The sequence below is a fragment of the Debaryomyces hansenii genome (assembly GCF_000006445.2).
Source record: "Debaryomyces hansenii CBS767 chromosome E complete sequence".
In the NCBI taxonomy this organism is placed as follows: domain Eukaryota; kingdom Fungi; phylum Ascomycota; class Pichiomycetes; order Serinales; family Debaryomycetaceae; genus Debaryomyces; species Debaryomyces hansenii.
The window spans coordinates 870317-895090 of record NC_006047.2 but is presented as its reverse complement, the minus strand read 5'-3'; the positions used below and the strand labels follow the sequence as shown (position 1 = coordinate 895090).

The following is a 24774-nucleotide window of genomic DNA, read 5'->3' as shown; positions in this document are numbered from 1 at the left end:
ACTTTACAATAGGCCTTGTTTCTTCAATTCCAAGTAGTCCTTTTCGGATAAGACATTCCCTTCTTCATCTTCAACTTCAATAGCATTTTCAGTATCTCCCTCTTTAATCCTTCTTTCCTTTTTTAATCTACGCCATAAGTCTAATGCTTCATCAATTTTAACTATGCTTTTAAACAAGGCCATGTAATCATCACTAATACCTAAGCAACCTAAACCGTGTTGGTGCTTTGCACTATTGAAATGCTTAGCAAACACAGCCCTACCTTTGTACGTTGTGTTACCGCAAATTTCGCATTCGTATGTCTTGTGGTATCCTTGAAGTTTATATAACCAATAGGGAATTGGTTTCCCATCAACGCCGATAGGCAAATCTTTCATGTTATATTCATCGTTATCACTGGATTCATTCGAATCGGATTCGCCGCCAGAAGTAGAGTTTATTGTTGTATAGTCCGATTCGTCGCCAACAATCGAAATGGTCTCGGCTATCCTTTCTCTGTCTGTCAATGCAGCTTTTCTCTCAGCATTCGAGATCGTTGGAGATCTGTAGTCGTTTAACTTCTCACCCAAAAATCTTACTTTGAATTCGTCGAATTCCAAATCTTTGACTCTGTTGGAATTTGGAATATCAGACTCAGAACTAGCCCGATTCTTGATGTTCCTTTGATGTTTTTTACCACTCAAGTGTCCCTTATATACGGAATCCTTTGCAAAGAGCTTGTCGCATGCTTCACAATAGACTTCACCTCTATCGTTTGATTTTCCGTCTGTCTGTATTTTAGATGAAGCAGAAAATTGTTTCGTCATACCTTCTTGTAGCTCATCAATGTTGGACAAAGGCTGAACTTTCTCTATGAATTTTAACAAATATTCTGCAAGATCTTTAATATACTTGGAATATGCGGTATTGTTCCTTTTCACTACTTCGTACGGAACCTGGTCATATATGGATAAATATTCAACATACGTAACGTTATGATCTACTATTGATTTGTAAGTTTCGTAGAACGGAAACAAGTCTAGATATTTTCCATATAGTTCATCAGGAGTGAACATCCCATCGAAATCAATATGCGATGCAGCTGCGCTTAGAATATACTTTCTTTTCACTTTCAATTCATCCTTCTTATTATGCTTCTCTTCTACCCTTGGTGCACTGGAGTACATTCTGTAAATCTTACTGATGTCCTCGGCCTGATTTGTCTCAGTTTGAAGTTCATGGTGTTGCTTTATGTCGTTTAACATAGAATCGAATAGTTTAAATTCGTACGCTGGGTCTTTCAACTTATTTGATTCTTCTTCAAAATGGTTCCTTTTAGTATCTTTGTTTCCTAATACTGTCGAACAATGTCTTCTATACTTATTTTTTAAGAATTTTAGCTCATGTTGCTGCAATAACTCTTCCTTTAGAGGTCGCTTCTTAGATGATGATATAGTCACATCACTTGGCTTTTGAGATGATGGCAACAACAGAGGATTCCTTTGAACTCTCTGAGAAATAGACTGTTCTAGGACATCTATTTCTTCTAGGATAGACCGTTGTGATTCGAGTAAAGACATTTACTGTTACAGGGAATATCATAACAAATTTAGTACTAATTTTTAGTAGCTTCATGCGCATTCTTAAGGCTGAAATTTAATTTTATTTAGAATCAGTTATCATATCTGGTTGATATAATTCAAAATGACGGACACTAATGAAAACATTCCCTTATACTTACTCACTTATAACTGTAATAAACAAAAGCTTGATTATGATTTAGTTATCCCAAAAATTATGGAATCATTACCTGATCAATTATCAACGTTGTACGTTTTTGGATTAGAAGAACTATGTTCGATTATTGATGGATGTTTTGTGGAGAATGCTAGTAATCACTTAATAAAGTTCAATAAGTTCTTTATTGAGGCGTTGAATAGAAAATATGGAACGGAAGACGTAAAGTTCCACACAATTGGCATGAACCATATTGGGGCAATTGGTATTATTGCCATTACTCCGTACCCTCTGAAATTTCATAAACTTAGACTAGGCAGAAGTGGGTGTGGATACGGATACTCGTCAATGAAGGGTGCTGCAGGTATAAGATTATCGTATATTCCAGAAGGAAGGCATGAATCTACAAAAAGTCCAGTGGAGATGACATTTGCTAATTTCCACTTATCCGCTTATGAAGGCGATCATTACTTTCAGAAGAGAAATAATGAAGTCAATCTGTTAATGAGGTCAATGGACTTTGGAGATGGTTACAGTTTATTGAAACCAAGAGCCCATTGTTTTGTCATGGGAGACCTAAACTATCGTACTACTAAAAAGTATGACCCCAATTCTGCATCGTTTAATCAGCTCTTGAATTTACAAGACCAAAGTAAGCTTGACCATGGCGATATCGAAGAACTTGTCAAAAATTACGATGAATTGACCGAAGAAAGACATAATGGTAATATATTTGCTGGATTTAGTGAGGCATGTATCAATTTCAGGCCGACTTACAAATATCACTTGAACACCGCCATATACAATCGGAAACGGTCTCCTTCGTGGTGTGATAGGATCTTGTACCAATCCACTTATAAAAATAACTTATCTCTGGTATTGTCTCGTAAAAAGGAATCATCTCCTGTGTTGCCCCAAGTACATGAATATGGTTCCATACAGTCCATACTATCATCAGATCATCAACCAGTCTACTTATCAATAACAGTTCCAACATCTCCTCCTGAATCCATTATATCAGCACATGGATATCTACAAGTTCTTCCCAGCGAAACTCCGAATAATCATTTTCGTCACGATACAAACGACCAAGGAATGGATGTTTCTGACGAATCGATCATTGGCGCAACTCAAATATACATGAAATCTACTGTACTCGACAGACTTATCCAAGGATATATCAGAAAAATTAGTGACTTTTCAATTGGCCAGGGTCTTTGGTTCAGCTCTACTTCAAAAGGAAGGTTAGCCTTATTACTCGTGGCTTTATTTTGCTGGGGTGCATATTACGTTATATAATTAACTGAATAGTTTGTCTTTCTTTTATATCATCTGAAATAGATTTTCACAAATAAACATTACTCCCAATGAAAAATTCGTATTATTGTAACGTAGTTCCCAGTAAAGGCCAATAGTCTGTTCTATATTTGGCGCCTGGCATCGTGTTCTAGTACATAGTGGAATACATTCGGCCTTCGTGTGGCGCGCTTCCCTTTATTACCCTCGCTATCCTTTGATTACCGATCGAATGCGAGGTAAAGTAACAAAAATATCCGTACCACTAGATTAAGGTTTATTATGATTTAGATAGTTTGAGAATGGAAAGGAGTGATGGGGCATAACCGTTTAGATTAGATTAGATTATGCTAGTTTATCTTCATTTACTTTAGAGAGGTGTTTTTTGTAAATTTATAGTTTAAGCTTTTTTTTGTAGAATACCATTAAGCCCTAGTATTAAAAAACATAAATATACTTATACATTTAAAACACTTACTGGTTGTGGTATATATCATGTATATATATATATATATATATATATATATATTGTTTGTGTTGTTTTTTACTTACTTAATATTTGGATTTTATTGTTTGAGTTATGGCACTGATTATTCGCCTGTTGTAGTGTATCCATATACTCAAAGCATGGCAAATTTAATGGTATAACAAAAAAAAAGAATAGGATATAGTATGATATTTCAAGAACATGTATCTCTGTTGTTAAGAATAATTATATTACACTTTACATTTATTATTGCTGGTGCTTTTTTGCTGTTAATTTTTCTACAAACTACAAAAAATTGAGGATTATTGTATAAATTAGTCAGTTTTAACAGCATCTCGCAGATTTTTTCAATATAGAATGACCTACAAATTTAAAAAACGATATTATGATTAATAAGTCAAATGAAACTAGCTTGTTTGCTTGCATTAATTTGCAATCTGATTATTCTTACTATATCAGTCATTCTATAGGCCGGGGTGGACTATAATTTCCATTAAAAAACAGAAAAAGAAAAACAGAGTCGCAAACCTGCATTAACGAAAGCGCCATACAGATGGACCTTTCCAAACAGGATATGCCTAAGAGGTTTTTTCAAAAAATTCGTTGGAGGTATTTCATGTATTACTTCTTCTGATAGGTAGTCAAATAGACATGTCGGATAAGGAAGATGCTAGAAGCGTCGTCGAAAGTGCTATTGGAGGATCCAGTTCTAATGACACTGGGTCAAATGAAAAGGCATCGTCGAAATGGCAGAATTTCAGAGATTCCTTCAAGAGACCAGCAGAAGAGAAAGAGATAGAATATGGCCAAAATGATAATTTGAATGACATAGAGAAGGCCAATATTGGTGCTTCAAAGTCTCCATTAATGAGAGACTTGAAAAATAGACATTTGCAAATGATTGCAATTGGTGGAAGTGTGGGGACTGGTTTGTTGATCGGTAGTGGTTCCTCCTTGAGAACTGGTGGTCCAGCCGCATTACTTATAGCCTGGGGGCTTGTTGGTACGATGGTCTTTTGTACTATTCATGCATTAGGAGAGATGTGTGTTGCTTTTCCTGTTAGTGGTGCTTTTTCAAGTTATGCAACAAGATTTGTTGATCCTTCATGGGGGTTTGCAGTAGGATGGAATTATGCTATTATGTGGTTAATTGTGCTTCCACTAGAATTAGTGGCCGCAGCTATGTCGATTCAATATTGGGATAGTACAATCAATCCAGTTGCATGGGTTGCCATCTTTTACATATTCATCTTCGTTATAAATTTATTTGGGGTTAAGGGTTACGGTGAAGCCGAATTTTACTTGGCTATAGTCAAGATAATCGCAATTATTGGCTTTATAATATTGGGTATTGTATTAGTCTGTGGGGGTGGTCCAACCCACGAATTTATTGGTGGTAAAAATTTTCATAACCCCGGAGCATTTGCAAATGGGTTCAAAGGTGTTTGTACTGTCTTTGTAACTGCCTCATACAGTTTGGCAGGATCGGAAATGGTGGGTCTTGCAGCAGCTGAAACCGCTAACCCAAAGAAAACATTACCAAAAGCCATCAAGCAAGTTTTTTGGAGAATTTTTCTTTTCTATATTTTATCGTTAACGTTCATTGGTCTCATTGTACCGTATGATTCAGAAGAATTATTAGGATCGTCTAGCACAGGATCTGCATCTCCGTTTGTTATTGCAATTAAAATTGGTGGCATCAACGCATTACCTTCAATCTTCAACGCTGTGATTTTAATTTCGGTCCTTTCCGTGGGTAATTCAGCTGTTTATGGGTGCTCTCGTACAATTCAAAGTTTAGGAGCACAAGGATTAGGACCTAAAATACTCAATTATGTTGATCGTCGTGGTAGACCATTGGCAGGATTAGCAATTTCAGGAATTTTTGGATTATTATGTTTCCTTAGTGCGTATGAGAATGAAGGTGAAGTATTTACATGGTTGTTAAGTGTGAGTGGTTTAGCCACAATTTTTTCATGGTTTAGTATTGGATTGTGCCACTTGAGATTTAGGGCCGCATTGAGATATCAGGGCAGATCTACTGATGAATTATCATTCACGTCTATCGCAGGTATTTGGGGCTCCATTTATTCCATGATTTTCCTTATAGTTGTGTTGGGGGTCCAATTCTGGGTTGCATTATTTCCAATTGGTAGCGATGGAAAGCCAAACGTAACGAGTTTCTTCCAAAATTATTTAGGGGTGTTTGTTATATTGTTATTTTACGTTTGTCATAAAGTCTACTCGAGAAATTGGAAGTTCTACATCAAGTTAAGCGAGATAGATTTAGATACAGGTAGACGAGAAACGGATGTTGATTTAATGAATTATGAAATGGAGGAAGATACAATCAAAGAGGGGGTACCTATGTATTTAAGACTTTGGAGGAGTTTAGTTTAATAACTAAAACTAAAACTAATGTTGCATTGTAGAAGTCTTTTTATCGCTATATAATAATGAATAATAAAAATTTTTAAATTAACTACTTGCAACTGTAGTAGCAGTACCGACACTCTTCGGTCTCTTTTTACCTTGATCTTTAGCCGCTGATCTTTTTCTTTTGGAGTTCTTAACTGGCCTTTCTTCTCCTTCGATATATACATCATTTGGTAAATCGTAAAGTTTAACATGTTTTATTTGAATAGAATGAAGCTTTTCGTCATATGTTTGCCATCCCTTACATATATTAAAGAATTCTGAACACGGATATTGGATGTCGAGTTTCTTGTCACTACCTTTGTTTAGGTCAATGTCCAAACCAACGAAGAGCTTCGTAAGATGAACCTCTATGGAATCAGAATTCTGCTTTCCTTCTTTTTCTTCCTCTTTATTTTCTGTCTCATTATTTTCCTCTTCCTTTTTCTTTAATGGCTCTGGAAGATCTTTAGTGATACTTTCGCCTTGGAGTGTTCCATAAGTGTTTATAACTTCTTCAGCTTGGGCTTGATTTTCGCATGCATAACTATTTTCAAAGGGCTTTACATATGGATGTGCAATCTCAATACCTTCGGTCATTTCTAGTTTTTGAATTAAAAGTCTTAATCTACTTTCAACCATTCCTCCCCATTTAAGGTGATCTTCAGACGAGCCCTGTGTCGCCGCTACGATACATAAGTAAAATTTATACTTATAGAAAAAGGTGTGTCTAGCAAGGAGGTCAGACCAGGTGCTTTTATTCATGCTGATTTGGCTCATTATGTCAATGCCTCTTTTGAATTCGTCTAAAATAATTTTTTGAGTAGAGCTGGTGATATTATGAGTAGCACACATCGATGGATAAGCAGGGGTAATAACAGGCATTCTATGTTGGCGATCATGCGGGTATAACTTTGGATTCCACACTCTCACCTGTAAAGGACCATCTTCTATCGGCTTAAGCAACACCGGTTGGGGCCAGCTCCATTGGGCATATATATGAAAGAATTTCTCGACAATAACAGCACTCACCGCGTTTGGATAAAGCTGGCATATTCTGGCCACCAACATGGCCCATGCAACACCACCAGGGAATCCAAACACATTGGCATAAATCGCTCTCTGTTGCGCCCACATTTTAATACATCTAAGGGCATGCTTGAACACGGTCGGCTTGGGGACTAAAGTCAAAATTTCGTCGGTAACTCTGGTACCGTTCAACGATCTAAGGTCCTTCTCGTCGATGTTTCTAAGCAAGTTCTTGTCGTCCAATTTCAAATCTTTGGGGATCCGCGGAATGTCCAATCTGGCACATATAAGATCGATCGAAATGCCACCAAACTCCATCTTAATGATCGGAACGTAAGCATCCAGAACCAGCGCTATTTCCTCCAACTCGGGCCTCTTTCTCAAGATCTTATCGAACACCTCAAAGAAATCGCTCCGGGTGACATGTTTAGGCACCACCACCAACGTATCAATATCGGATCCTGGCCCATACACCCCCAATCGATACGACCCGAACGTAAATATCTTTCCTCCAGCATCCTTCGCCATCCCCTCGTTCATGTTTTTGTTGATCGACACAGTATAAACAAATTCCTCCGTCAATTTCTGCAATATATGAAGCACCTCTACTCTCTTTTTAGTCGCTGCCTCACTCTCAAACGACCCTCTAGACTTTAATTCCTTGATCAACGAATCATTCAAACTGTTCTCCTTCGGTGTGGGGTTAGCCACCGATATAGGAGGTGTAACTCCATACGCTTGATAATTCATTAGCCTCCGGTTATCAACAAAACCATTAAAAACCACTCTACATACTTCTTTCTATCTGAATTTCCTTGAGATGGTGTACGGAGTTACCCGGAAACAAATTCAACCATTTCATGGATTTACAACCACATTACCCGTATAATACCCCATGAAACGGGTAGAAATCACAATATTATACCATTCTATCCGTGCTATCCGTATGAATACTCAATTCTATCTAAAGACATGTAAATCTGTGCTAGAAAACCGAATATTTGCCCAGGAATTGAGATGAAATTATTTAGTCGCGAGTATTCACGGAGAATTCATTAACAATTTGCGCTTTATCAAGGGAACTGAAAGTCTTTTTATCGGATAAATCACTAACATTGGTTAAAAAAATGGGATTAACTTCAAAATTAGATAAATTGAAGCTTAAGTCAGATAAGGGTCAAAGTTCGAATAGCAATTCGGGCACAACGACCCCAGTAGGCGAGGCAGCAACAGAAGGGGGCATTCCAGAAGGGAACAAGCACAATGCAAATGATACTGACGATATAGACGAGATTGATAACGAGGGACAGTCGATATTGATGGGAATTATTTCGCAGTTGAGGCCAGGATGTGATTTGTCAAAAATTACGCTACCTACGTTTATCTTGGAGAAGAAGTCGATGCTTGAGAGAATCACCAATTTTTTCGAAATTCCGGATCTTTTGCTTGAAGCGGATGCTACAGATGACGATTTGATGAGGTTCGTGTTGATGGTGAAATGGTACTTAGCGTCGTGGCACATTGCGCCAAAGGCGGTTAAGAAGCCGTTGAATCCAGTCTTGGGAGAGCTTTTTGCTTGCTACTGGGATAACCTTCCAGATAACAGCACGGCGTATTACATATCGGAACAGACGTCGCACCATCCACCCAAGTCATCATACTTCTATTTGGTGCCAGAACGTAAGATTAGGGTTGATGGGGTGGTTATTCCGCAATCGAAGTTTTTGGGTAACTCGTCCGCAGCCCTTATGAATGGATGGGGACATGTACAGTTAGGAAACAGAGGTGATGAAACTTATATAATGAACCAGCCAAATGTGTACTGTAGGGGTATATTATTCGGTAAATTAAGGTACGAATTGGGAGATCACATGGTGATTAAGTGTCCTAAGACCGGCTTCGAAGCCAACATCGAATTCAAGACCAAGGGATTCATAAGCGGTACTTACGACGCCATTGAAGGTACTATAAAGAACACCAATACTGGTGAAACATTATATTCTATTACTGGTAAGTGGAATGAGGTCATGGACATAAAGAACCTTGCCACTGGTAAGAAGGAAGTGCTTTTTGATACTGCCACCACCAAGATCTTTGAGCCTAAGACAAGACCAATTGAAGAACAATTGGAATACGAATCCCGTCGTTTGTGGGCACCAACTATCAATGCATTGGGCAAGAGAGACCACGAACTTGCCACCAACGAAAAGGCCAAGGTTGAAGGCGAGCAACGTATCAAAGCAAAGAAAAGACTCGAAGACGGTGTGGAATTCCATCCGAAGCTCTTCAGACCTGTTACTGAGAAGGATAAAGGTGCGCAAAACTTGGAATATGTCATATACAAGAGATTCGACTTGGCGAGCGATCCAGAGACTTTAAGACAAGCCATCTTCGATACCATGCCAATATTACCAGGTCAGGTTGACCACGAGTCGCTCCAAATACCCGCCTTCGATAAGAACTCTACCCCATCCCCAGCACCTCCTGCTGATGCCCCTCCTGCTGATGCTGATGCACCTTTTGTTGACGCTTCTGACGCTCCTCACGCTGACACTCTGCCTGTTTAGATCTAATCTATATACTTGTTAAATTGAGTTTATTTTTATATAATCAATGTTTTTAATAAAACATTAATTACATTATCCTCCATACCACCTCCACATTTCTAATGTCAGCATATATAACCCACCAACATATAACTAGCTATTTACTCTACTTTTGCGATTGTAAAACCAATAATCCTTCAAAAGGTCTACCAGTCGAATGTTTCACCTTTGACCAGTCAATTCTCTCAAGTAATTTCCGGGCTCTTTCATTATCTTCTTCCAGATACATCATAGGCTCCCCTGTATTTGCATTTATCCAGCCTGACCGTCTTGGATACTCACACCGTTTAGCAGCCACGGAGACCATCAGTACGAAAAAAAAAGAAAATCAAGAAACTAGCTAACAATATCACTACTAAACACATATACATCGCCAAAACCCCTTTAAGTCTTACATGAAGCCCTTCGGAAGCATATCTAGGTCTACTTCTTAGTAGTGGAATCTAAAGAAAATCAGTTAATATCAGATCACGTGACCCGATTTGTTGAATTGTCCTTTTTCTCTTATAGCGATATATATAAATAACTAACATAGTATATATATTCGGAATAAGAACACTAATAATGGACCAAGCATACGAGTCATTGCTTGAATCGACGGAGTCTCCTACGTTTGATATCTTCCAATGTTTGTATCAGCTAAAGATCAATATAGACAACATTGGAGTCCATCATTACTTGGTCAAGAAGCTCTATAATTTCAGCTACTTGGAAGTTGAATTCCACATACCACAGCTTATTCAATTATTGGTAAGTTTTGAGACGGACTCGATGGCATTAAATGAATTCATGTTGGATTATAGTAGGAAGTATCCACATTTTTGCTTAATAACGTTTTGGAATTTACAAGCGTATGTGTTTGAGTTGAAGAATGATCCAGAATCTTATTCGTTTCATATTGTGAGAAGTTTCATCAACGAGCTTCAGAACGTGATGTTCAACCAGGAGGCATTGTACGATTCGCCGGTGGCACAGAAGAAACATGGCGAGTTTCGAGAAAACTTGCAACCGTCCATAGCGATGTGTGGTGCTGTTTTGGCGTCAATTGCGGTTCCGCAGATCAACGTTTACGCCAAGCCGATTATTGCATCACAGGGGAAGCAGCAGAAGTCTCTTTTGTTCAAGTTGGCTAATTTCCATAAATCATTGACCAAGAATTTGACACTCAAAAATAGAGGAAGGGCCACGTCGCACAGTGAACATGCCAATATCGATCAAGGCCACCGTTCCTTGTCGAATCCAGGTACCACTAAAACACACGAAGAATCAGCGAAGGAGAGCGCCGATAGTACTTCTAAGGCACTGCGCAAGCTTCAAAATTCGGCTACCATGTCAAGCTTGGACACATGGGAAGATAGACATTACAATAGCGATTACTCGCTCGAAAGAGATATGAAGATTAATACGAGAATTATATCGAAAAAATCCTACATTAGGAGAGCAAAAGAACTTGAACAACTGGGATTGGGGTCGGAGTCACTTATCGATGTAAATGCTGACATATACACGAGACCACCCTTGAAAGATAACAAGATAGCATTCCACTCGATGCCAGATTTGAGATCAAATAATAGAGAAGGGTCACTCGATGAAATGCCTATTACACCTGTCATATCCGGCTCGTCGTCTACATCACTTGCTTCATTAGATTTACAAGAGCACAAATATGCCAATAATCATAGAATTCTTCCAATGCATCAAGACCAGAAGATTAAGTATTTACAGGTAAATTATTTTAAAAAGGAAACTGAGTTCATGATGGGATTGCAAAATATATCGACAAGGTTGTCTCAAGTACCTAAAGAAGCACGTTTGACGTCCTTAAGAGCAGAGCTTTCAATCATTAATAATACTATATTTCCATCCGAAATTGACATTCCTCAATTGTTACCAATTAGCAGTAACCAAAATAAGAAGTTTCACAGAATAATTAAACTTAATGTGAATGAAGCCTGTGTTTTAAATTCAGCTGAAAGAGTTCCATTCTTGTTATTAATCGAATATTTAAGTGAAGAAATGGATTTTGACCCGTTAAATGAGCATAACAAAAGTATTATTCTTAGTAAGTCTACCAATGACTTTGTTTATGCTAGCGGTAGACGTAACAAGACACCAACCACAGATTTCACTAGAAGTAGTAATGATTCTACTCGTCAAACTGACAGCACCGAACCAAACACAGGCTTTGATGAAGCTGATTTAGGTGATATGTCTGTTGTAGCTCTTTCGAACGAAAAGAGTTTCATCACTAATCATTTGAATTCAAGACAGGCAAACGATATGAATACACATAGGGTTGACATATCGCTGCCTGCCCCTCAGAAGGCAAACATGGAAAGAAGACAGACACCTGACTTGACTTCGCCTAGTTCACCAGGTACTCCTACTTTTGACACGCGGGATTTATCAACGCAGATGAGAATAGCTGCAGTTATGTTACAGCAACTTGAAAAATCAGGTCAAACAAATACTGAACAAACTGCCGCTATCAGAGCACGTATCATTGATTCTATGAAAGCATTGCAAGATAAATTCGAAAACATTGATTATAAGCAAATTCAAGCTATGCAAAGTGTTCATGTCGGAAGAAACTCATCTGATGCAGGCGAAAGGAAATTAGAAAATGATTTTAAATTAAGTGAAGATTGGGCAACTAAGAAAAATCGTATAAGACAGGCCAGTGCCTATGGACATTTAAAGAACTGGGATCTTTGCTCAGTAATTGCGAAAAATGGTGATGATTTGCCGCAAGAAGCATTTGCATGTCAGTTAATATCAATGATTTCAAACATTTGGAAAGCAAACAATGTCGGTGTCTGGACTAAAAATATGAAGATCATTGTTACAAGCGCGAACACTGGTCTTGTAGAGACAATTAATAATGCAATGTCGATCCATTCGATCAAGAAAACTTTAACAGATTTAACGTTGAAAAGTGGTGAAAATCCAAAAGGTAAAGTTGCTTCCCTCAAAGATTATTTTAATAAGGTTTATGGAGATGAAGATTCGTATAAATATAAAAAGGCACAAAGTAATTTCGCTAGAAGTTTAGCAGCATATTCAGTCATCTGTTATGTTCTTCAAATAAAGGATAGACATAATGGTAACATTATGTTGGATAATGAGGGCCATATTATTCATATTGATTTTGGATTCTTGTTATCGAATTCACCTGGTAGTGTCGGCTTTGAAGCTGCGCCTTTTAAGTTGATATTTGAATATGTTGAAGTATTAGGAGGATTAGAAGGTGCTCAATATCTTAAATTTAAGGAATTATGTAAGGAATGCTTCAAAGCTTTGAGGAAGAATTGTGATCATTTAATTAATATTGTTGATTTAATGCAAAAGGACTCTAGTTTACCATGTTTTAAGAATGGTGCCCAAACCAGTGTTTTGTTGAAACAAAGATTACAACTGGACTTAAGTGACGAGGAATGTGATGCATTTGTGGAAACAGGCTTGATTGGAAAGAGTATTGGAAGCGTATATACCAGATTATATGACCAGTTCCAATTACTTACACAAGGTATTTATAGTTAGTTACGTAAATTAATATTTTATTAAAATTATGTAAGTTAATAGAACTGAATAATGCAATACTACTGATATTTCAATAGCTGTAAACGGAAGAACAGCGAATTTACTATATGTGAATTTTAGCAGATGAGGCAGGCGAAGACCAACCGTTGTTACCAGGATCTTGCATGGGCGAGAAGTCGTCCATTCTTTCTGAACTAGGCAAATAGGTTGAATGTATTGGTGTACATACAGATACCAGACTCTTATTGGAGAATACTGAGTATTGTGAGGTAGCCGATGGTGGGGTTAAAGGAACGTGGTTTTCATTTCTCGTTTCGAGATTCAGATTAGGGAGTTGCAAAACTATATCTGCGAGATTATATAGTTTCGAGTTTGTGAGCTCTATCATAGAAGCTTCTTGCACTATATTCTGGTTTTCATATATGGCCGAAACGGCAAAACTGTAGCGATTATTAAAGTTTTTGACAACTTGAATAACTCCCAAATCGTCATATTTCTTAGACAATACATCGGTAATCTTTCCTAATTGTACGATTAACATTAAGCAAATTTTTCTAATGGTATTAAGCGAGGATGAATCGAATCCACTTAAGAAGGGACCTTCTACTTCGGGTTGTCTGTTTTCGGAATTTTCATCGTATTCATTGAAATCAAACCCGGGGATTTCAGATTCAGATGTGTACTTTTTGAATATTGCTCGCAATGAAGCAGATGCATTAGGGATTTGTAACATGGAACAAGCCATCAAGTTGGCTGTTACTGCGATAAGTGATGGTGGAAGCGACAAGAAGAACTTATCATATAAGGATAGTTCACACAAGAATCGACCCACTGCCGTCACAGCAGACACCTTGGATGTATTATTCATAGTGTTCGACTTGTCATCTATATTATTGTATTTACACGGAGTGCCGTGGGTTGTGATGTCACACGACGAAATGGCTAGTTGCAAACATTCCTCTAAGTTTGCATGGCTCAATGACCACTCGAGTGTGGCCAATATGTGCATCTCCATCTGGATAAACATCTCCTCGTCGTATGCATTACGACACATTATCGATAATTCCCTCAATGTAGGCACCCGGCTCTTTTTATCTTCGTATTTGCCAGCAATCCAAAGAGCAGTACATCCCACGAGCTGGTAATGCCTCTTGAACACAATTCTCTTAGCACAGTAACGGTCAATGATGTTCAAGCATAAAAACAATGTTTGTGGCTGTAATTTGAACGACGAGTGGAGCTCAATGAGAAAGTCCAACAAAAACGGCCTCATGAACCATTGGATCTCTGGCTGCAACTCGATCATGGCCGGATTCACCCCCCGTGACGCCTCCAACTGTGCCAAAACCTTCGTGCCATCTGCCTGGTACTCGCTCACCAATTTCCTATTCGCCTGGCTTTCAAGGAGTTCTAGCATCAAATTATACGGCTTGCGTCTAACGTGTGTTGGCGGCCCATACTTGGCCTCGCTACCTGTCTTAGACCCCTGTAATTGCATTTCAACCTATGTTTAAAATGTAAAACAGACGCTGAAATCAACTTACTTGATCAATCTTTAACGTACTTCTGCCAACTTGATATATATATAAATCTCCTTGTAAAATCTAACGCGTAACATAAGTGAACTTTCACCTAAAAATGCATATCGTGTTGAAAAATTTCGTGAATCGTGAACCGCGAATGTCGTGCGCCCTTATGACGATCAAATTCCTCCGATCAGTATGGGTGTCTGGATGGTACAGTGGATCTATGGCATCGAAGGAATGCAGTAGTAACCCGAAGATTGGGAAAGCGACTACAGAAGGGTGTTGCGACAGTATTTTGGAGCAGGTGTCTATTGTACGGTGGACAAAGGCAGATACAGAGCGTGAAGCGTGGAGGAAAGAACGGACAGTAGGTAATGGCAGGGAGCCGTGGTGGGAGCCATGATGGGAACAGGAGAGTGGAGATGGGCTAGGGTGGTACGGTGGTACGGTGTTGGTTATGTTAAGATAGAGGTCTGGTGAATATTAGAGAGGTAATAAGAGCGTGAGGTGACCACAAAATGCGACCAAATGGACGATATTACTGTTTCGGGCAAAACGGTGCGGAAAGAATGGCGCTCGAGCGTCTGGTGACACCAGAATGGAGGCTACCGAGCCAACGGTGGCCCAAGCCAATGCCTGTGAGTGCAGCAAGGTTTCTGGGTCAGCGAAGCATGGTGCATCGCGGTAGACGTGTGATAGGCCATATCGACGCGACGGAGGGTTGCAAAGGGTGTGGATATGGTGTCTGGCATGCGGGTCGGTGCGGCGTGGTCGCGCTCAGTAAGGAGTCGGGGTTTGAAAAAGTTTTTAGTGTCGATGAATAAATAATGGAGCCTGGAGCCCGACATTCTCTTTGGGTAACATCCTGTCCTATTTTGGTGGAATGTATTCGTGTTCTATCATGAACCGCCTGTCACATGAGTGGATTGTCGTGGAGGCGACATTACTACAATACTATGAGTTGCAATACTATGAGATGGTCTTTAAACCACCATCCACTCAATATATAGTGATTGATAGTACTAGCCTGATTGGGTTCATTTGTAGATCTGTCGAGTTTAAGTAAGGTTTAAGAAATAGGCGGTGTGAAAAGATCCATTTCCTAAACTCTGCTAATTTTCGAGAAAGTTGCAATTTTCAATAAAATCGGATAAAAAAAGAATATCTCATTTGGTTGGGGAAGCTATTAGTAGTTATCAAAAAAGATACATTTACTGGACAATATAAGTTTTATTCTAATGATATTCGTACAATTTACTTTACTAGTACATGGCTGTATAAACTAGAGATTAGTCAAATATGAAAGCTTAGTTTGATAGCGCATGATTTGCAACTTTGAAAATTAAGCACGAGCTCGAATGAAGTGCTCATGCGGAATTATCGTTCAACACCCGGCGGTCTAAATGGAGCCTTCCATCATACGTAAATAGGGTAAAAAGTTGAGACAAATTAAGAAGTTGTCTATATATTTACATCATGTGTTTTTGACATCTTCGTATCCCCATATGCTAGCATGTGCGGAAATTGAACAGTATTTTCCGCCCAATTCCCTGTATAATGTGACATATTACGAAGTCAGAAGTATGACACCTTAAAGTAGGACCTGAAAGTATCCGGATTGTACAAGCAATCAAGGTCATATTTACTTATTGCCATAATTTCGATCTCCACACAGCTCTATTTTTGACTTGGCGCGATATTTTTTTTAGATTTCGACTAGTATTGTTAGACGCACAAGATCGCATTGCATGTTGTTCGAGAAACATTGCATGCGTCAACTCTTAAAGACAAATGCAAAACTGTTTCCTGTTACTTTTGATTTCGAGAAAAATTACTCACTTGACCTTTAATCCTCGGAAGCACGCCTAGGGCCAGTCGTAAATGATCAGGAGTCCTCACAATAATCTATTGTGATGGCCCAGATACAAAACGGCCAATATTAGCCATGTAGCCGTGATCGTAGTCAACACCGTTCTCATGGGTTTGTGTTCTTCAACCAACAGTTCTCTTCTAGAATATCGATAGCCACACAAGAGTACCCTCTTAGTAGGTCATCATGTACTGAATCGCCCAAGTAAATACATTTTGCTAGCCCAGGATCTGAGATCGCATGAACTCTGATAAATTCTGATAAATATTAGACAATTGTTCTGATCCTTCTAAACTTTGATCTAATGGGATTCGATGATCAATACTACTGTGCATTATCCTATATCTTTTTTAAACTTCTACTGAAGGTAGTTCCGAGAAATCCATAACAAAACTAGTTTGCAATCTTCGGTAAAAGTAAACCATCAATGCAATCTGTCCAAATTACAAACATCTCGATGTATATGAATGACAATCTTTCTGATTCTTAATTATTTACTTTTATCAGTTCTTAGTACGTACAATACGTTATTTTCGATTCTCCGCATTGTGTTTATATTCAGTTAGTCTCGCGGTACTCTGTCCTCTATTATTTCTTCGGCATGAGATGTTGATTAATGCATGGTACCTCATCAATAGCACGAATGTGAAGCAATATACAGTATTCTAGTGGAGAAGGGTCGCCGAGTAGGGCGAACCAAATAACGTAATACTAATACCAAGAAGAGCAGCGGGGTCACTTGTAGCACCTAGTTGGTCCAACTCCATATCTTGCTGTGTCCTTCTATTGGGGTTTAACGATTTTGCTGTCACCAATCTAGCTAGTAAGCTCGGAAGCGGGACACAACGTATGCATTAAACACGTTTCTTATTCTAGTCTGTTTTAATATATCAATAGGACATAAAATTCGGGCTCGCAGATATAACGAGGCAATATATTTTGTTATTCGAGGTTAAACTGCAGCTAGTGAGGCTAGTAATTCCTTAATGACAAGTAGACAAGACCAAACTTACACTGCCACTCCATCATATACCCCAACAGGTTCAGAAAACAATACCTCTAATACTGATAATGGGTCAGGAGATCAATCAAATACAGAAACATCTACCCCAACAGGATCGGATTCTGGTGATGATTCTGGTGATGGATCCGACAATGGATCAGGATCAGGCTCAGGATCAGGCTCAGGATCAGGCTCAGGATCAGACAAAGGCCCAGGCTCAGGATATTCTGCTTCTGCTTCTTCCACAGCTACTATAAGCGCTTACGAAGGCACTGTCCCAATGAATAAGATTTCATCATTCTCAATTGCATTGGTGCCATTAGCATTGATGGCTCTTATTTGAATTGATCCAAGAACATGATTTAATCCAATTTCGTGCTCAACTATGATGAGCTTTACTTTGTGTGATATCATTTCTATTGGATCACTTCTACACTATTCTTGCAAATGAAAAAATAATAAGGGTTTCACCAAACTTATAGCTAATATATGAAAAATTTCTAAAATTAAATAGCTAATTCATTTCAATTTCAATGTTCGAGCTCAAAGACTCGAGCTTTTGTTCTTATACCAATCTATAGTTGTCTTAAGTTGTTTTAACTCACCCAATATATAATTGATAATATAAAATTTTATTTATAAAATAGGTGCGATCAGAAAGGTGAAGTAAACTAAAGGGTACTTAATACATTTTTATATATATAAATATCAAACAATCTATGGAGAAAGCTTATTGGTATCGCCTAAATTCGTAATGCTAGAGTTATGTCTGCTAACTTGACTTTCTGAGTCATTATTATCGCCCACTGAGTTGGACTGTTCGCTCTCAATAGGAGAATTTTTATCTCCATGCTCGTCACTTTCTATATCATCGGGTTTTTTATCTTCCGCATAAATCCACTTCCTCATGAAATTGACTAAAACCTGGGCAGTAATGACCTGTTCAGCCTGGTATAACACCAAAGGAACCAACAATTTACCTAAGTTTTCATTTTTTGAACCATATTGTGAAGAGATAATAGACACTCCTAGGGCAGCAGTTTTTGCAGGTCCACATAACATTATGGCCACTGTGTCCCGTCTATTATAGTAGAAAGGTCTAAGTAACTTGTAACCATATTTGTAGGCTTTAGAATGCGATTCGTTAGGTTCTTCGTTGAAATATCTCAAAATAAATAATGGTCTCGAATAGAAATACGTCATGACTGTGAAGAAAAGATAAATTCCAATGTTGAAAAATACAAGAAAAATAATCGATTCATGACTGACGGAAGTAAACGCATCCTGAGCAAATGCAGTTGAGAATGACTGAAACATAATTAACAACAACATAAAAGATCCAACTTTAGCTAACTTGAACGTCGTTAAAGTCCATTTAGTTTGTTTTGGGAAGACATTTTGGATTACTTGGCCCACAAATAACGGCACAAACAAGGATAACCCTAATTGTTTCATAGCTTCTCTGTATAAATCTTGAATTGTGGTGTCCCCAGAAGATTGATGGGTTGGATTGGCAAACTCCCAAGTACCCACCAAGTACATCTGGACCAATGCTGGAGTTACAAACGCCCCTAAGATATTTCCCACCGATACTTCCAATAATGTTAACACATCGTTTCCATGAGCCTGTTTGGTCATAACCACATTCGATGAAACAGTAGTTGGACATGCATGTGTCACAATCATCCCTGCTAACAACCACTCGTCCATAGACGGGTCGTTTGCAGCTTTTATCCCGCACGCTATTCCATATATAATTGAACTTGTAATTAAAAATGATGTCGACAAAACAGTAAAATGGGCCCTCCAATTCAATAAATTGACCCGAAGCAGCGCCGTCGACATTGACAATCCACTAATCAAGAAAATCACCGCTACTGCACCATATTGAATCGAATATTCTGCTCTGATTGTCCCTCCTTGTTTAGCAAACTCGGGGTATGAATGTGCTATCGCAACAAATGCTCCTAAAAACAAGAAGAACCATTGTGAAATAAGAAATGATACCACGGAACTCAATACTTTATACGCTTTTGTTTCCTTAATCTCTGATATGGTAACCATATCGATTTATATTTGTATTTCTTCTATTTCGGTATTAAATATGCATGCAATATAAAAAAATGCTTTTAAAAGTGAAGAATTTTAATAAATATAAGCCAGTTATATATAGTCTATATTTTGTTTGGATCTTATACAGACGATAGAATCTTCTAACTTCGTATATATGTGCATATATGTATATATATATATATATATATTTCAATTTTTTTCAATGCTCAGATCGGGTGTAGCCGAGGCTAATAGTGTGCGGAATATCCACAGTCGGACCGAGTCCCGAGACTATAACCAATAGCTTATTCAGAACCCAATCACAAAAGATAAGAAATAAATGCTATTAACGGACTAAGGTTCTAAAAGTAGTACTTAGTGACAAATGATGACTCAGAATATATGATAGATGTACCATGAAACATGAATCACATCGCAGGAAATCGATTGCGATTCACGTTCAAACGCCACTTCAAATATATGAAACTCGACATCAACTTAACTCCTAAATAATCCAGCTGTTTGAAGAATATACACTTGATACTACGTATTTAAATTAGAAAATGGTGATCGAATATAGATATGTAAGATAAATATGCTACCGATAACAAAACCTTAAAATTCTTCCATGCATGGAAACGGTGATATATAACAAGCCAAAATGGTCAAGGTGCTATGATATTAGTTTTATCTAAGTGTGATTAACATTATATAAGATTATGATGAAGCATGTATGTAAATCGAAAAGAATACCTAGGTACGCTGTAAAATAGTCTTGCACATAAATTTTGTCTGCTGCTGTACATTAGCTTCCCAATTAGGGAGAAAAATCAACATTCTCAATTAGAAATAATTGGAATAAACAGTGTATATGGAAGATTTGATATCAAAAGGAGCACAGAATATAAGTATCTTCTTTCTAAGTTTCGAATACTATGACAGGGCAAAATATGACAAGAATTGATCGGATACGCAGTGAGAACACTACATTTGTTAATAACTTTTGGGGCCGCCGAGACTCCGGATTCAAAGTGATCCAAACAAAGATAAAGCATGCGTTGACAACTCTCGAAGAGTTGTTAGACTTCTATAGGGAAAGGATTCAAATAGAAAAAGATTACAATAAGAAATTAGAGAAACTTAACGGGAAGATTCTTTTGGGGTCTCACGAGACTGGGTCGTTGAAGAAATCACTAGACAAATTATCGTTAGAAAATAAACATATGGTAAAAGATAACTCCAAGTTTATAAAGTCATTATCGCAGACAAACTACGACAAGCTTAATCATTTCTATGCTATCTACTATAAAAAAGTTTCTAAGATCGAACTGCATATGCAAAAAATTATTAATAAACAAAATGATCTCTTCAAAACTTTGGAAATGAATAAGAACAAGTACCAGGAAGAATGTTCTCAAATTAAATCATTTAGACTACTCGTTCAGACTACGTGGGGTAAAGAGTTGGAAAAGAACGAGGCAAAATTGAACAAAATAACATCTTCAAATATTAATACTAAGAAGCACTACCAAATAGCAGTGACAAATTTCACAGATTTAAATGAAATATTTGTACGGGATTGGTCTATAGCTCTAAAAGACTTTTATCAATTGGAAGTTGAAAGAATTCAGATCTGTAAAGTTAATTGTTTCACATTCTGCAATAATATCGCAACGTTGTGTGTTGATAACGATCAATCCGTTGATTTGGCAAGATCTGTGTTCGCTTTGGTATCTCCACCACAAGACTTACAGGATTTTGGAGATACATATGGGACAGGTGATAAAATATATAAATCTCCTGAATTTGTTGATTTTATGGATGGGTATGGTGATGAACAAAGAGACTCTGAATTCACAAGAGCTGAATTTGAAAATCCAGACAGTGATAGGTTATCTAGATCGTACTCATCATACTCACAAGGGACACAACAATCATTACCCACCCGCGAAACAGTCGCTAAAACCCCATTGCCTCTTGTTAAGGAATCTTTAGAAAAGGCTAGTCTTCCCCCACCTCCTACCAATAACATACCCATCAGTGCGCCAAATGGATTTTTAGGGTCACCTAGTAGGAAACCCCCTGCTGGATTTGACAGATCAAGCTCGGTGTATAGTACTCAAGACAAGAATGACGTGTTTTCGGTCGGGGAGAAAGAGACATCTCATAAATTCTCTAACAGTAATGGCTCATCCAATTATTCGAACCCTACGAACTATACCGGCTCTAACTATTCAGGTTCTTCCAACAATGAAAGAAACTGGGCATCTCCTCGCCGAAAGGAGAAACAATTAAGTCAATTTCAAGAGCAGATTAATTTGAAATCAAAAGAATTACCATCATTTCCTAACAACTCGCATGATACGAATGAAACAGCTCAAAATGTACCAATAATGAAAGACTTTTCAATAGACTTTATTGCTAAAGCTTTGGAGGATTTGAATTCTGGAGGCGATGGTGATATAAATCAATACAGAAGGTCTGTCAGGGGAACAGGTAACCCTGAGGAGCCTAGGGCGAAAACAGCTCCTTCCACTCCTTTCGGCAAACTAAAGACGCACTCCGACTTCGTCGACGATCGTGATGAAGTTGCAACCAGACATGACTCCATAATGTTCTCTTCACCTACAAGGAACCAAAATAGCGCGGAGTTGGATGGATCACCTATCAAGCGAGGAAGACGCCAGAGGCCAAAGTCAATGCTTGACCCACTTTCCAACGATAGACTTTCAGACTACCCAATAGGAGACCACATGGACCATCTGGTAGACACATGTATAATCAAAAAACCTACTGAACAATTCCAGACTCCACACAGGAAACACCAAAGATCTTTACTGAAGTCCCCTACGAAATCTTATACGAACCTCAATGCAATGATTCAGCAATCTTCAAACCCCATATTGACTCCAATAGGAAATACTCCTTACCTATCAAAGGCAAAAGCTATGTATACATACAAACCACAGGACCATGGTGAATTGTATTTCAAAAAAGGATGGTTCATGTATATTATTCATAAGCAAGAGGATAATTGGTTTGTATGCGAGCTAGCCCAAAATTGTAAAGATAGAGCTGGTATGATTGGTTTGGTTCCAGGTAACTACTTGCACGAGGAACAGGACCTATTTTAGGGTATAATTTTCTCTATGAACTGTATTTATAATTGTATATTTAAATGTCTAGTTGTTTGCAGCCTAATGATTGTGTGAACGTTATGGCGCATTGTACATCTGCACGTGAAGAAGTGATGGAATTTATAATCTTTTCAATCATGTATGATAATCATTAAACCAATCGTATAACAAAAAAGAACAGCAAGGATGACTATAACTCTAGTTAAGCCTATAAGGGGCACCCATACGCAGAAGTTTCGTTCAATAAAAGACCTACCACCTCTAATTATTGGAGGTGCGGTATTTAATTATATTTATACTTCGGACCCGGCTGGTATTCCAGCTTACGATTTGCTAGATCTTGCGTTTAAGAACGGGTTATTGGCTCTAGATACTTCTCCATATTATGGTAGGTCAGAGGAGCTTTTAGGTAAAGCGTTGAAGCAATTAGAGGACAAATGGGAGCGAGAGTCATACTTTATTTGCACCAAAGCTGGAAGAATCGGCGAGAAGGAATTTGATTATTCGAAAGACGGAGTAAGGAAATCTGTGTTAAGGTCACTCGAAAGATTAAATACTACATACCTTGATTTAGTGTACATGCATGATGTTGAGTTTGTAACCGAAGAGGAAATTTATGATGCATTGAAAGAATTACGCTTAATGAAAGACGAAGGATTGGTGAAAAACATAGGTATTTCAGGGTATCCAGTGAAGTTATTATACCGGGTTGCCTTGCAATGTAATACGAACTATTCCGGTACAATCGGTCCTTTGGATGCTGTTTTGTCGTATTCGAACGGATGTCTTCAGAATACGATATTATATGATTTATACCAGGACTTCTTTGATAAGTGTGGAATACAGAAGTTAATGAACGGGTCAATCTTGAGTATGTCGTTATTGAACTCCAGAAAGACTCTCGATTTCCATCCGGCTTCGCAGGAATTAAAAGATAAGATTGCAGAAATTGCAGAGTATTTGAAAGTTAACCATAATAATTTAGAACTTGCAGATTTGTCTACAAGATTTGCGTATATGACGTGGTTATTCGGAAGTTCAAATAAAGAAGTAGGTTTCCACGATTTGACCTGGAACCAAAATTGTTCGATCGTTTTGGGTGTTTCGGGTATTGAAGAGTTGGAAGCGGCCATAAGTAACTATTGGCTTGTGAAGGAGAACATAGGAAATGTGAATGATAAGGATCAGATTCTTTTTACTAAAGTAAAGAGGCGTCTTGGCCCAAAACACTATAATGAGACTTGGGAAAGTGGCCTTGAACAACATAACAATTATTAGGGATTTATGGATTATTTATTAGACTATATATGACCATACTACAGTGTCAGGCACCACTATGAGTAGTCTTTAAGCTAGAGAAATATCATATTTACGTTGTTTTTCAAGGCAAAATGTAAGACGTCTATAGTTTTGTGTCAATATTATGTCAGTATAACAAAGAAATAAGTGAGTAGATGGAACTCTTTTCTCTACAATTTATATCAAATAATTCGCTTTAAAAGACATAAATATGGCATATAAGAGATCATTTTCCAACAAGAACACCTCAGACACATCCAGCTCTAATGATAAAGTAATTGAGCTTGATAAAAAGAAGCAAATTACGGTTCGTAAATTCAACAATGTGAACTTAGTTGATATAAGAGAATTCTACGTTGATAAAGATACCAATGAGAAGAAACCCGGAAAAAAGGGAATATCTTTAACTGAAGATGTCTGGTTGAAGCTAGTACAATCGTCGAGCGATGTTCAAGACGCATTGGATGTGCTAAACGGGGTTGAGCCAAGCAGAAAAAAGGCGAAACAGACGGAAAACAATGACGATGATGCTGCTGATGCTAAAGCTGAGGCCAATAATGAGGATCAAAAGACTGACACGAAGGAAGAAGAGGACGTGAGTGACGAAGATGCCGAGTAATGAACCTTCACGAGGAAACGGTCATGTAAAAGCTACATTACTAGCGTAGATATACTCAATTATAGTACCATAAGACAGTGTTACTAATAGCAACACTGGGAAATGACAATATACTGAGTATTATTGCCATTCAATGCCAATTATAACCTTAATATAATGTGAGGTCCTTATCTACAAA

The 24774-nt window shown here is 38.0% G+C and overlaps 15 protein-coding genes across 15 annotated transcripts; 9 read left to right on the top strand and 6 right to left on the bottom strand. All coding sequences in view use genetic code 12, as the record gives it.

The window, feature by feature from the left end:
* Nucleotides 1–3: 3 nt before the first annotated feature.
* On the bottom strand, nt 4–1560 carry DEHA2E11352g (DEHA2E11352p; the record flags this gene model as incomplete). Its single annotated transcript, XM_459802.1, has 1 exon — nt 4–1560. The coding sequence occupies one exon, from the start codon at nt 1558–1560 to the stop codon at nt 4–6; it is 1557 nt and encodes a 518-aa protein (XP_459802.2).
* Nucleotides 1561–1684: 124 nt separating this feature from the next.
* On the top strand, nt 1685–3016 carry DEHA2E11330g (DEHA2E11330p; the record flags this gene model as incomplete). Its single annotated transcript, XM_459801.1, has 1 exon — nt 1685–3016. One exon carries the CDS (start codon nt 1685–1687, stop codon nt 3014–3016), a length of 1332 nt encoding a protein of 443 aa, XP_459801.2.
* A 1135-nt stretch (nt 3017–4151) lies between these two features.
* Nucleotides 4152–5900, top strand: DEHA2E11308g (DEHA2E11308p; the record flags this gene model as incomplete). Its single annotated transcript, XM_459800.1, has 1 exon — nt 4152–5900. One exon carries the CDS (start codon nt 4152–4154, stop codon nt 5898–5900), a length of 1749 nt encoding a protein of 582 aa, XP_459800.1.
* Nucleotides 5901–5978: 78 nt separating this feature from the next.
* Nucleotides 5979–7694, bottom strand: DEHA2E11286g (DEHA2E11286p; the record flags this gene model as incomplete). Its single annotated transcript, XM_459799.1, has 1 exon — nt 5979–7694. One exon carries the CDS (start codon nt 7692–7694, stop codon nt 5979–5981), a length of 1716 nt encoding a protein of 571 aa, XP_459799.2.
* Nucleotides 7695–8071: 377 nt separating this feature from the next.
* On the top strand, nt 8072–9511 carry DEHA2E11264g (DEHA2E11264p; the record flags this gene model as incomplete). Its single annotated transcript, XM_459798.1, has 1 exon — nt 8072–9511. One exon carries the CDS (start codon nt 8072–8074, stop codon nt 9509–9511), a length of 1440 nt encoding a protein of 479 aa, XP_459798.2.
* Nucleotides 9512–9656: 145 nt separating this feature from the next.
* Nucleotides 9657–9857, bottom strand: DEHA2E11242g (DEHA2E11242p; the record flags this gene model as incomplete). Its single annotated transcript, XM_459797.1, has 1 exon — nt 9657–9857. One exon carries the CDS (start codon nt 9855–9857, stop codon nt 9657–9659), a length of 201 nt encoding a protein of 66 aa, XP_459797.2.
* Nucleotides 9858–10114: 257 nt separating this feature from the next.
* DEHA2E11220g (DEHA2E11220p) lies at nt 10115–13090 on the top strand (the record flags this gene model as incomplete). The annotated part of the gene is made up of 1 exon (XM_459796.1): nt 10115–13090. One exon carries the CDS (start codon nt 10115–10117, stop codon nt 13088–13090), a length of 2976 nt encoding a protein of 991 aa, XP_459796.2.
* Nucleotides 13091–13193: 103 nt separating this feature from the next.
* DEHA2E11198g (DEHA2E11198p) lies at nt 13194–14588 on the bottom strand (the record flags this gene model as incomplete). Its single annotated transcript, XM_459795.1, has 1 exon — nt 13194–14588. The coding sequence occupies one exon, from the start codon at nt 14586–14588 to the stop codon at nt 13194–13196; it is 1395 nt and encodes a 464-aa protein (XP_459795.2).
* Nucleotides 14589–14728: 140 nt separating this feature from the next.
* Nucleotides 14729–15019, top strand: DEHA2E11176g (DEHA2E11176p; the record flags this gene model as incomplete). Its single annotated transcript, XM_459794.1, has 1 exon — nt 14729–15019. The coding sequence occupies one exon, from the start codon at nt 14729–14731 to the stop codon at nt 15017–15019; it is 291 nt and encodes a 96-aa protein (XP_459794.1).
* A 2132-nt stretch (nt 15020–17151) lies between these two features.
* Nucleotides 17152–17253, bottom strand: DEHA2E11154g (DEHA2E11154p; the record flags this gene model as incomplete). The annotated part of the gene is made up of 1 exon (XM_459793.1): nt 17152–17253. One exon carries the CDS (start codon nt 17251–17253, stop codon nt 17152–17154), a length of 102 nt encoding a protein of 33 aa, XP_459793.1.
* A 219-nt stretch (nt 17254–17472) lies between these two features.
* DEHA2E11132g (DEHA2E11132p) lies at nt 17473–17832 on the top strand (the record flags this gene model as incomplete). The annotated part of the gene is made up of 1 exon (XM_459792.1): nt 17473–17832. The coding sequence occupies one exon, from the start codon at nt 17473–17475 to the stop codon at nt 17830–17832; it is 360 nt and encodes a 119-aa protein (XP_459792.1).
* Nucleotides 17833–18206: 374 nt separating this feature from the next.
* On the bottom strand, nt 18207–19553 carry DEHA2E11110g (DEHA2E11110p; the record flags this gene model as incomplete). Its single annotated transcript, XM_459791.1, has 1 exon — nt 18207–19553. The coding sequence occupies one exon, from the start codon at nt 19551–19553 to the stop codon at nt 18207–18209; it is 1347 nt and encodes a 448-aa protein (XP_459791.2).
* A 938-nt stretch (nt 19554–20491) lies between these two features.
* DEHA2E11088g (DEHA2E11088p) lies at nt 20492–22675 on the top strand (the record flags this gene model as incomplete). The annotated part of the gene is made up of 1 exon (XM_459790.1): nt 20492–22675. One exon carries the CDS (start codon nt 20492–20494, stop codon nt 22673–22675), a length of 2184 nt encoding a protein of 727 aa, XP_459790.2.
* A 189-nt stretch (nt 22676–22864) lies between these two features.
* DEHA2E11066g (DEHA2E11066p) lies at nt 22865–23956 on the top strand (the record flags this gene model as incomplete). The annotated part of the gene is made up of 1 exon (XM_459789.2): nt 22865–23956. One exon carries the CDS (start codon nt 22865–22867, stop codon nt 23954–23956), a length of 1092 nt encoding a protein of 363 aa, XP_459789.2.
* Nucleotides 23957–24188: 232 nt separating this feature from the next.
* Nucleotides 24189–24596, top strand: DEHA2E11044g (DEHA2E11044p; the record flags this gene model as incomplete). Its single annotated transcript, XM_459788.1, has 1 exon — nt 24189–24596. One exon carries the CDS (start codon nt 24189–24191, stop codon nt 24594–24596), a length of 408 nt encoding a protein of 135 aa, XP_459788.1.
* Nucleotides 24597–24774: the final 178 nt, after the last annotated feature.